Source organism: Cyprinodon variegatus, unplaced genomic scaffold (genome assembly GCF_000732505.1).
Source record: "Cyprinodon variegatus isolate N-32 unplaced genomic scaffold, C_variegatus-1.0 Scaffold100, whole genome shotgun sequence".
Taxonomy (NCBI): domain Eukaryota; kingdom Metazoa; phylum Chordata; class Actinopteri; order Cyprinodontiformes; family Cyprinodontidae; genus Cyprinodon; species Cyprinodon variegatus.
In genome coordinates, this window is record NW_015150553.1 from 1,145,169 (window position 1) to 1,156,658 (window position 11,490).

An 11,490-nucleotide genomic window follows, 5' to 3' on the forward strand; every position below is an offset into this window, starting at 1 on the left:
GCTCCACATGCTTGCAAGTACAGTATAGTCAGTTTAAAGTGCAGGCCTTATTGTATTTGGTGAAAATCACCTTAACACATTGACTGTTACACAACTTAAACCATAGCACTTTTAATTTGTATTTTTTTCTCTTTTAGAAATAAATATACTTTCTAGATGCCACTTGTGGTTCATGAATTATATAGCATGCTCGTGCCAATTGCTGCACTTGTTCCTATCTTTGACAACATATGAGCAAAAGTTCATATCAATAGGATGAGTTATGTTGATGCAATGGGTCTTTTTGTGTGGCTTTGCTGACCAGTGTATCATGTCTTTATATTTATTATTTTTATTTGCTGAAGGGAAAAATTTAGCAAATAAAAAAAAGTATAACAGTTTAACTTTGCTTTTATTTTTATTAAATCTTAAGTACAGAATGCAGTTTGAGAATCAAATTTTGCTATAAAATGAATTTTGTCCATATTTTATATTAAGATTTTTACACCTTTTCTACGTTTTATCCAGAAGCAGATTTATTTTACCTATTTATTTTGACTTATGCAGAATATAAGTCACAGTAAAGTAAAAAAAAAAAAAAATTCTATGAATGTCATCTTTTCCTGTAGTTTTAGCATGTGTGTATGGATATTTTTATGTAAACGTCTTGATTTGCAAAGCATGCTGACATTCTTAAAAGCCTTGTGACTCATTGTTTTGTACACTGTTATAAACCCTTGTTTGATTCTTTTTATATAGTGTTGTCACTTAACGTGATAATTTAGTTGCAGCTTGTTTTTCAAAGTGCAACAATGTAATACATATGATAGTCTGATTTCGCCTGGGAAACAGTGGTACAGGCAGCATAACAAAGAGAAGCTGAATGTCTCCCTGGAGTTTAAGCCTGATTCATAAAGGGTAAAGATTAAAAAAGGCAAAGTAAGAGAAACATATGGACTATTTGTCTATTTAAGTCAATACTATTTCGAAATAAATTATAGAAATTATTTTATCCTTATTCCAATATACTTTATTTTGTATTATTTGAGGACTTTTCAGACACATTTTGAGGGAATATTTCAATATATAATTTAATATATCATTAAATTCATCAGGCATCTGTTATTTTCTCCTGACCTGCAGCAAAAATTCAAGCAATGTAATCATTCACTTATTTATTCTTTTATAAGTTTATATTCTATAATCAAAATGTGTTTATCCCACAGTGTTTTATATAAAGCCAAATATGAAAGTAGCTCATATCCAGCTGTGGAGTGTAATGTCTCAAGTACAAAACCCTGGGGATCTCCTTGGTCAATTCTGAGGTTGATGGACCTCATTCAGTGTCTTTATAGATTTTGACAGATATGTTACTAAAACCAGCCTAATGCAGTTCTTTAAATACCTGCTACAAATTTAGTGATTTATTATATCAAACACAGTACCTAGACTTTTATTCTGTGGTGCCTCTTCGAATGGCTCTAAATCCAGCGAACGAAGGAAAGATTAGACATGAAAGATGGGAGACTAGAAAAATATGTGCCTTTCCTCACTTTATTCCTTTACGATGATCCACTTTATCACATAAATACTGCTAGATGTCAGCATAACAGCATTAACAACCCCTTTCCTTTGCAGCTGAGCTCGGAGACTATGACCCAGAGGAGCATCCATCAGACTACATCAGAGACTTCAAGCTTTTCCCTAAACAGTCCCTCAAACTGGAGAGGAAGATTATGGAAATACACAAAAATGAGCTCAGGTAAAATAAAACATGATAGAGGATGTCTGATGGGGTTTTTTGCTGTCTGGAACATGGCCCATGTTTTTCTAGCTTAATTTTAATGAAGGCAGATGTTCTCTTCCATGATGCTTTAGAACAGGGTGGAAAAAATACACTGAGAACCAAGCCTGATTATAAGAGAAATTATATGATAGTTATTTGAGATGGTATTGGCATGAAAACTAGGTTAGTAATAATAACAAACTGATATACCTCATATATTGTTTTGGCGGTAGTCTCTTATGTAGTTGGATTCAAGAAAACCAACAATTAACTTGTCATGCATGTATTGAGTCTGAGTAGTAAATGCCCTTAAAAAAAGGCATTTAAAAATATGTAAAAAAGGCTGTTATGCAAACTTTTCCACAGTGCTGCATGTTTATCATGTTTTCGGTTAATTTGACTTATGAAGCTCCTGTCCGTCACACTTGGGATGATTCCTGCAGATCAAAGGCAAATGCTTCATTTCCCACAAGTGCATTCTGTCTGAACCCTGACGGGTTCAACTGATAGGATTAACGGCGTGTTGATTAACTCTGAGCTATAAAGAGTTGAGGTGATTTCCACAGTCAATACATTTTGGAGGAGTCACAGCTTATGGGGACACATGGTAATGTTGAATTAAATGTGTACGGTCAAAGACAGGCTTCCCAAGGCCTCTGTCACACCAGACATGGATTGTGGCCCAATATTAAAAAGCAGTAAAAAATTAAATCTTTATTACTTAAAATTAACTGTAATTTAAATGTAGAACTGCATAAAAGATTCCCCATAAACTACTCTCAATCTGATAAGATGATAGCAATATAAATAAAGATGGTGTGTCCTCCTCTACAGCAATGCTGAAACTGAGTATGGAGGTATAAAAACTTCCCAAATATAAAGGAAATATGTACAGGCCATGAGGAAATATCTTCGTAAGGAAAAATCTCGATTGTAATTTTTCTATAGTACTACCAGAAAATAACAGGTATAAAACCAAATGTTTGGCATCATACTTACCTTCAGAGTAAAATTATCTTTGTCTTATTAACCTCCAACAATCTAGTAGATCCTTAACACTATCAGATTATCTTAGCCTGCTGTAAAGAGGATTGAGTCTTAAAAATATTTTTTAACTAAAGCCTCTATACTGAGGTTTACGGCTTCCTTAAAGCATTTTAGATTTATAAACAAATAATTTAGAACATAAATACAATACAAATAGAAAATACAATATGGGCATCTTTTAGCGACACTTTAGTTTTCTTTCTAAGCATTGTTTCATCTCCCTTAGGGGTCAATGTGCAGCGATGGCAGAGCTTAACATGCTCCAAAGGGCACACAGTCTGGAAACATATGGAGTCGACCCCCATCCATGCAAGGTAATTAATCTAGATCCCTCTATTAAATAACCTCCTACCCTTTGCCATATTTTATATATTTTACAATCAGGGTAATTGACCTATTAATTCCCAACGTTCCCCTCTGCTGTTTGTGCTTTCAGGACTTTACAGGCTCAACAGCCTTTCTGGGCTTCACAGCCACAGGGTTTGTGGTTTTCCAGGGAAACAAGAGGATTCACCTCCTCAAATGGTAAATATAATTGGTTTGGTGAAAATAATTACAATCAAACAGTTTTGTTCTTTTAATTCATTATTACAGCACAAAATACACAATTTCCCCCATATAACATTTTAGATAACATTGGACCACAATGACAGCTTAAGTCCTTTTACATCACAGTACTGTATTTATTCTTTCCAAAGGAAACATCTGGTATGAACTGTACCTTTATAATGTACTAAAAAGAGAGAACTACTTCTGATCCCTTTTCCTCTTTTCCTTCTGCAGTCAATGATGGGCAAACATTGCTACATTAGAACACAAATGTCAAATTAGATCAACAAACTTCTCCATGTTTTATAAAAACAACTTGCATTCATCATGATATCAATTTTATCCAAGTTGTGAATGCTGTTTGCATTAGCCTCCAACCTCCCTCCCTGCTTCAGAGTATAAATGTTTTCTGTTTCATCATAGGCCTTATTAACTCACTTTTAATGTTACTGTTGAGAGGTTTTTGCCATCAAGTTAATCACTGCTATTGATCATTTTGCTTTCCACATGGATCTGGATCCAGCAACATCATGTCTGTCTGGAGCTTGGTTGCTCCCTTATATTTTAAGCTCACACACAGACTCCAAGCAAACAGACCCCAGATAAAATTGTCACTTAAACCCAATTAAACCCAAGAGAATTGCCTTATGAGGATATTATCTGGTCACTCTGATGGCAAATGTTTTACATGAACTGGAATAAATCAAAATCTAGACAAGTCATTTTTTTTCTTAAAATAAGTGCATTTGTTCTTAAATTGAGGAGTTAAAAGAGACATTTTGCAAATGGAACAAGAAAATTTACATTTAAAATAAGATAACGCTATTGCATTGTCTTATTTCAAGTGATTGTTATCTAATCATCTTATTTTAATAGTAAAAAGTTATTCCGTTGATATCTATCTCATTTAGGTATTCAAATTAAGAGTAAATACACTTAATTTAAGACATTTTTATGTATTTCTAGATAATTTTTCCAGTGTGATTGACACATGGTTTCACCAAACATCTAACAGATATTTGAAAGTTTTTTTTTTTTATCCAATCCTTTATACTTTCTGCAAAAACTGCAAAAGAATTTTAAGAATTATGTAGGAGTTTGTACACTTCTAAGCAAAACAATCATTATAATGACCCAGATTAAAGCAGGTCCAAGCTAGTTGGGGGGACTAGCTTGGTTATTTTTATTTCTTTTTTTTTGTCTTTGTTGAATCTAGAATTTTTTTTTTCTTCAAAATAAAATCTAAATTTAGTATTTCTTTGTATAATTAATGTATAATGTGAAAACAGAGAATTGTCTTTTTTCAGGGGAGACGTAAGCAAGCTGAAGTTTGAAGGGAAAACCTTTTATGTCATTGGAGTCCAGAAAGAGGTGAGCATTGTTTCTCAAAATCTTTAGTCATATATTATGTTTATTCCTCTATCTTGCTAATAAAATTTGAAAAGTCGTTCTCATCATCGCATTAAACGTATAACTCTTCGTTCTAACATTTGTATCCCTGAAACGCCAACTGTCACTGTGATTTAGAGCCACAGTAATCATTTGAAATCAGTTGTGCATTTGTGGAAATCAATCTGAACTCTCCATCTATTCTTCTCATCCCTCCTTCATGTTTCTGTCAATTACCTATTTTACTGGATCTGTCAGATAAACTGTACTGTTTGTAATCCTGTCCACCATCACACACAATGTATATGTGTGTCACTGTTTCAGATCTCCTTAACAGGCAGGATTCACTGTAACAGGATGGTGCGTGTGTAAAAACTAATCTCTCTCTCTCATTACAGTGTGTGTTTGTCTGTGACCCAAATTAAAGCATTGCATTACAGATAAATAACATCTCAGACATGCACTGCTCCTCAGTATTTGTTCTGACTGTTAGGACACCAGCTTCATCTCTGTGTTAATCATCTTACAGAATCATGGTAGATTTGAAGCAGCAGTCTTAAACTTTACATATCTGCTTTTTTAATTTAGCAAACACATTTGCTTGCTCTTTCATCTACCTTTCAGCTGATTGGTTTTTATCCAATCTCATAAATATTCTCCTCATTGCCGTTTAACCCAGCTCTGCCATTTCTGCTTAGCATGTCAGTGTGCCTGCTTGACTGTTTGGTAACTCACAAAGGGCTGAAGATGTAGTCTTATATTTGTGTTTCTGTCTTTTCTCTCTGTGTTAAAAAAAAACATAGTCTTCACTGGTGAGTAGATATAAGTAATCATGGTAGCACAAAGCATTATTGAACCCTCGCACAACACCTCTCCTTGCAGACCTTCCCCCACTTAGAGAATGATGGAGTAATATTTATTCTCACTTTGTTGTTCATTTCTCGTGCATTATTGTATTGTCACTGTTTTTCAATTATCCTTATAGCCACGTAATCAAAGTGATGATAGCTTCATGGTCAATTAGATTATGCCATATTATGATGCATAATCTATACCTTATTTCTCTTTAATTCAAACAATATCTTACATATTGATTTTAGGTGTTTCCTGTTGTGTGTATTTGTGTTTTTTTATGATCTTATAAGAGTTTTCCACAAAACTGATGATATCACAGATTCAATTTAAATCCATCTTTCCCACATTGGGCTGATTGCAACTTTTCACTTCCTTAATAAGACAACAGTTGCTTGAAAAGGCTTTTTTTAAGTGATGTGACAGTTTTAAGATTTTCCGGTCAGATTAATGCTTTAATTATTGTGTCTAAAAAGGTTGACATGCTGTGAAAAATAATCCTACAAAGAAACGTATCCTTGCAACTATCAAACTTTTTTTGTAATATGGTTTGTAATTGATCTTTCCTCATGTACTTAAAATATTTTATTCATGCTTGAAAAAAACTCTAAGTTTAACAACACAAATGAATTCAGTGATTTGGTTAAACTTAGGAGTGGAGATCAGGAAGTGGGACCTATTGACAATAACATAATTGTATACCATAAAGTGTAAAAACAAGGATGCCACTTGAAAGTCCGTTTTTTTTTTTTTTTTCTTGCATGGATAATTTTGTCTTGTTTGTTTTTGTGCTGAAAACGCTGAGTAGTATAGACAACAATTAAATCTGAACAACAGAAGAATGTTATCTAGAAAATATGTAAAGAGGTCTCAGAATAAAATAAAATCAAGTTTTTCACTGTCCAGAAAAAAAAAAACATCTCTACAATTGTAGATATTTTAACAAGATGGAATTTTTTTTCTCTTAATGTTCTTTAATGGGTTTCACACAAAGTCAAAGAGTTATGTTTTAATAAGTTATCAACCTTGTTATGCATCAAATTGGGTCAAGTGGCTGTTAAGAGGAGCTGGTGGATTTAAATCTAGCTGTTGGATGGTTTGAGGACAAAGAAAACTTTCCTGTGTTTTATGATATTTTCTCTTTTATGTTTAACTTTTGTTATTTTCATCTTTTTATTCACTTTTTGCTTCAGCACTTGGTGATTGTCATTGTAGCCTCCAACACATGGCTTAGAACCTCATCTTTCTTTTACAAACTCTCTCAAACTGCAAGTAATGCAGGCAGCGTACTTTTCATTTCAGTAGGGAGGAAGCCAACCAGTTTGGACGTCTTAACCTGAAGATCAGACACTAAAACCAGATGATTTAGTAACCAGAAGAGACGACAGGGTGGATATGAACCAAGCAGATTTATTCAACACAGGCTTATGCTAATACAATAAATGATTAATTTCATGTCTTATGATACATCTTTACCAGAAGTATCAATACATGTTTGTTTTTTAATTGGTATGGTAAAATATAATCAGGTCTTACCTTTGTATTTCAGCCAAGGTGGGACCAAAGAAGTTGTCAATGTTTGAACGTCTTTGAACATAATATCTGCAAAGGTTTTAGATTTTATCATATTAAAACACACAAGTTATATGTGATTGACCCCCAAAAAAGTCTATGTTTGTAATACAGAAATAATGTAATTAGTAATTTGATAACTGATAATTGAAAATCAAATATGTTTCTATATATAGAATGTTTAGGTTGGCCAGTTTGAGTGGTTTGCAGGACCTAAAGGCAGGAAATCCTGAGTCTGACCCAAAACAAGTGTAAAGATGTCTTAAAAAATGAAAAAAGAAATTTACAAAACTAAGTCTAATAATAAAAATAAATAAAATAAAAATTAAAACGTTCAGTGTTCGCCACCACACAATTTCATGCCATCACTTGAAAGAATCTCCTCAAAACGTGCGGGTCTTGTGTCTCTCTTCTGTGGCCGTTCTTTTCTTTTATAGACTTCATTCACACTTTTTCTCTTACGACCCTCTGCCATTTTCAAAGAACCACAGTGAGAAAGGCCAGCTTCAATGACTGACTGAAACCGTAGCTCATCACAGATATACACCTGAGAGCATGCATGCTCAGAAAAAGATAGCTAACTAGGGACGAGCATGTGGGATGGCCTTATGTAAACATATCATCAGACAATAAGGTAGGCCACTCATTTTAATGATCCACCTGGGAAAAGAACATCCTCCACTATACCTTTAAGTAAGTGATTTCATAGAGTCTAACTCCATGCCAGCAACAGAACCTGCCTTCCCGATATCCTTACAGGGCTTATCTGAGTCCTTCTGTGATGTGCTGCAACCCAGCACACCACCACATAAAGAAGGACACCGGAAACTACAAAATAGGGAAAAAAATGAACCTTTACCCAACCTGTCAGCTGTCGTCTTTGTTTTTCGTGATTCTGATTGTTTATGAATGTTCTCTCTCAAACCTCTGAGTTCTTCACAGAACACTCTAGACATTAAACGAAATGGATGCATCTTTTAAGGCGTGCATCCTTTTCCCTTTTACTTTATGATTGTACACTATCTTCTGTTGTTCTGGGACTTTTTTTTTTTTGTACATGGTTGTAATGTGACTATATTTTAAAAAGCTGAGGTATACAAATACTTTTGCAAGGCACTGCATGTGATGCATGACAAAGAGGGAGCTGTGCAGGAGAGGAAACAGATCCCAAAAGAACATATGCCTCATACCATGTTACTGTAACTCCCTCCATGATATTAACTACACTGTTTCCCCTCCACCTCTCACACTCTAACCTCCCATTTGATATTGATCTGGTATCTCATGTTACCAGACACACAAGATTGAAAGCAAGACATCTACAGAAATAAATCCCCTCTCCCTTCCCATAAAAAATCCATCCTCTGTAAGCTACAAGCCATTTTTACAGCTTCACACTGTGGCCAAATCACTATATCTATCTGGTATCCTGCTAAGCTTACAACTTTGGATCTGTGGGTCAGTGTTTTGTGCAGCTTCCTTACATTATGTTCAGCACTCCTCCTTGTTCACATGTCTTTTGGCTATTATTTTCTCAGTTCTCTCTCTGTCTCTCCTCTTCTGTGCAGAAAAAGCTGGTTTTGACATTTCACACATCGACTCCTGCTGCGTGTAAGCACCTATGGAAGTGTGGGGTGGAGAACCAGGCCTTTTATAAGTGCGTCTACAAACACAAATGTGTTATATGTATTTGTGTGATTTTTTTTTTATTATCATTTTAATCTGAAAATGAAGGTCAACAAAAAATGTTTTTTAAATGATAAAAACAGGAGAGATTGAAAATGAACGAAAGTGAAAAACAAACAAAACTTTAACATAGTTACTGGCCATCCCACTAGTTGTGGTAAATATGTTATTTAATCTGATTATATTCAGACTGCCATATATTGTTTATGAACACATGCCCTACTTGCTGTGTGTTAGAACAACAAATGAAAGTTTAAATCAAGCTCAAATCATGGTCAAATAACTGCACATATATGGAATAAATTCACCACAAGCTCTTTTCTTGACATAAGAGTTTATTTACAACAGTCATTAAGCTCCAAGTCAAACGTAGTTCAGTTAAAAACTCTCGACTATACTAGTGAAACTCAACTAAACTAAGCTACTATGTACAAAGAGGAAGGAAAAACATGATTGAAAGCCATAATCAGTGAGATGATGCAATGATATAACAGGATTTTATGGTTGAAAACCAAAGTTTATCTTGAATAATTAGGGATGTGATTAAATTAGCTAATTTATAGTCATTGGAATTTTTCTCAAACTAATTCACAATGGAAATCCAAGAGGTGATTAAAATGTATTAAATGATTTGCTTAATCTGGAACCGATAACCTTTAGTTAATTGATTCTGTACCTTCTTTGAGTGAGCTATCATCTAGCGGGCATGAGGAATCCCATTAAATGACTTTTAGTCATTATTTGGTAATCAATGTAATGAGCAAATGAGAAAAGACATGGATGTTAACGTTATGTTAGTGTAAAGTGACCAGATGTCTCTAACTTCCATGGACAGTCCCCGATTTGGACCACCTTTTCCCAGCCAAAGCTGTCCTCTGACATGTCCGCAATTTTACCATTTTATGAATGAGGGGGACAATGTTGCTTTTTGAGTGTTATTACGTTAGAAAGAGTGCGTGAGCATGTCGCACAGAGAAACAGCTGTTACGGTAGCTAGTTGTGCTGCTGTTGATGTAAAGATAAGGAGCAGAGTGTACCTCTTCAAAAAAATAACTGACTAGCTGAGTAGCTCCCTGTCTGTGTTGCAGAGCTGGATATGCAAATGGTTGGACCTAATCTCTGTAAAGGTTTTGTTTTTTTTTACTTTCTGGACCAGAATCACCCCCCTCTTCTAGGATCTAATGTCAGATTTTTATACATATAACTTGATGAACATAGAGCTTACAATGGGCGCTGTGCAAATCTGTTCCAGGGTTAATAATTAAAAACTACAATTATATGGCTTATAAAAAACAAATCTTTGTGAGATGCAGAGTAATTCAAACCACTTAAGAACAAAGAAGCCTCACATTAAAAACAGCAGTTATTTCCATTAATCAATGAACTTCAGCAGCAATCAACAGAAAACATACTAAAGAATTAGATGTGAAATACATCAAAAACAAACATCAAGGCAGTTTGCATCACCCATGTGAGCTTCACACTTGAGATACAGGGTTTGGGCTCAGCAATAAGCATCTGGTGGCAGGGTTACTACTCAGGGGCCCTTAACCCTCTGGATTCCATGTACTTCCTACTGGAAGGAAACTCTGATGTCCCTGGAGGACCTGTCTGCTGAGACTGCTGACTGAGGTTTGACATTTCTTTGACAGATTTTTTTCTCCAAACTGTCAGTCCCTATAGAGATCATTTTGTTTGGTTTTCATTTTTCTTTTTTTTTTTTTTTGGCTCAGTGTATTTTCACCTTGTTTTATTTGGACAAAACATGTATTTACTCTAAAGAATCAGCCAAAAATCACATTCATTGATAGGGGTTAATGTCGTAATAACCGGTTTATTGTAGCAACTTATTGTGAAGTATTGTATGATGGCTTCTGGAATACAGCTGGATGCATGTCTTAGAGCCAGAGAGGGCAGGGCTGAAAGTCAGCTCAAATGTCAGACAACCACCAGAACCTCTTAATCAAATCTGACTAAATCAAGTTTGGAAATGGCTGCCAAGCAACTCCTGCTGCTCCGGCCTTCTCATGGAAAAGCTCAACTCTGAAAATTATTTCCTGGAAATTATATTAAACCCGCTGAAATAAGAAAAGTGTATGAGGCACACAAAATCATAAATCTAATCTTGGCTGCAATCATCACTAAAAGCATGTTTAATGTACAGTAGAAAATACCCAGTCTGTAAGGATCCCAGTGAACTTTTACCCAGAATGTTCACTAGGAGTCTGTGAACACAAACCTAGAGGGGGTAAGGGTAGAATTAAACCCAAAATTCTGCCAAAAAAATCCTATGTAGTGTATTCTGAATCCATGTTAAGTGCCGCCGTTTCTTCTTCTGTGTCTCTCTGTCAGGTGTGCAAAGTCGAGTCAGATAAAGACCGTCTCAAGCAGCAACATCTTTTTCAAAGGCAGCAGGTTCAGATACAGGTGAGACAGAAGATCATCTTCATCTGCATGGAAGTGGTAAAGAATATTCTGAAAATAAAACATACACGACATGATTTTAAAAATAAGTAATGAACAAACATAAAAGGCAAGGTTCCAAAAAAAAGGAAGGAATTAAATTTATACTTTTTACTTTACCATGTCTGGAAAAGCGCATGTTTATTTACAGACAGACAGACAGACAG

General features: G+C 34.9%; 1 protein-coding gene across 6 annotated transcripts in view; it reads left to right on the forward strand.

Moving 5' to 3' along the window:
- Positions 1-11,490, forward strand: part of frmd3 (FERM domain containing 3) — a 58,387-nt gene that overhangs the window by 35,671 nt on the left and 11,226 nt on the right. For 2 of the 6 annotated variants that reach the window (XM_015374253.1, XM_015374254.1), the window contains exons 6-13: positions 1,618-1,741; positions 3,039-3,126; positions 3,249-3,337; positions 4,669-4,732; positions 5,075-5,110; positions 5,554-5,562; positions 8,743-8,831; positions 11,213-11,287. In XM_015374253.1, the coding sequence (XP_015229739.1) occupies positions 1,618-1,741; positions 3,039-3,126; positions 3,249-3,337; positions 4,669-4,732; positions 5,075-5,110; positions 5,554-5,562; positions 8,743-8,831; positions 11,213-11,287 (574 nt within the window). The remainder of the gene's footprint in view (positions 1-1,617; positions 1,742-3,038; positions 3,127-3,248; positions 3,338-4,668; positions 4,733-5,074; positions 5,111-5,553; positions 5,563-8,742; positions 8,832-11,212; positions 11,288-11,490) is intronic. The other 4 variants (XM_015374258.1, XM_015374259.1, XM_015374255.1 and 1 more) reach the window with 3 other exon arrangements.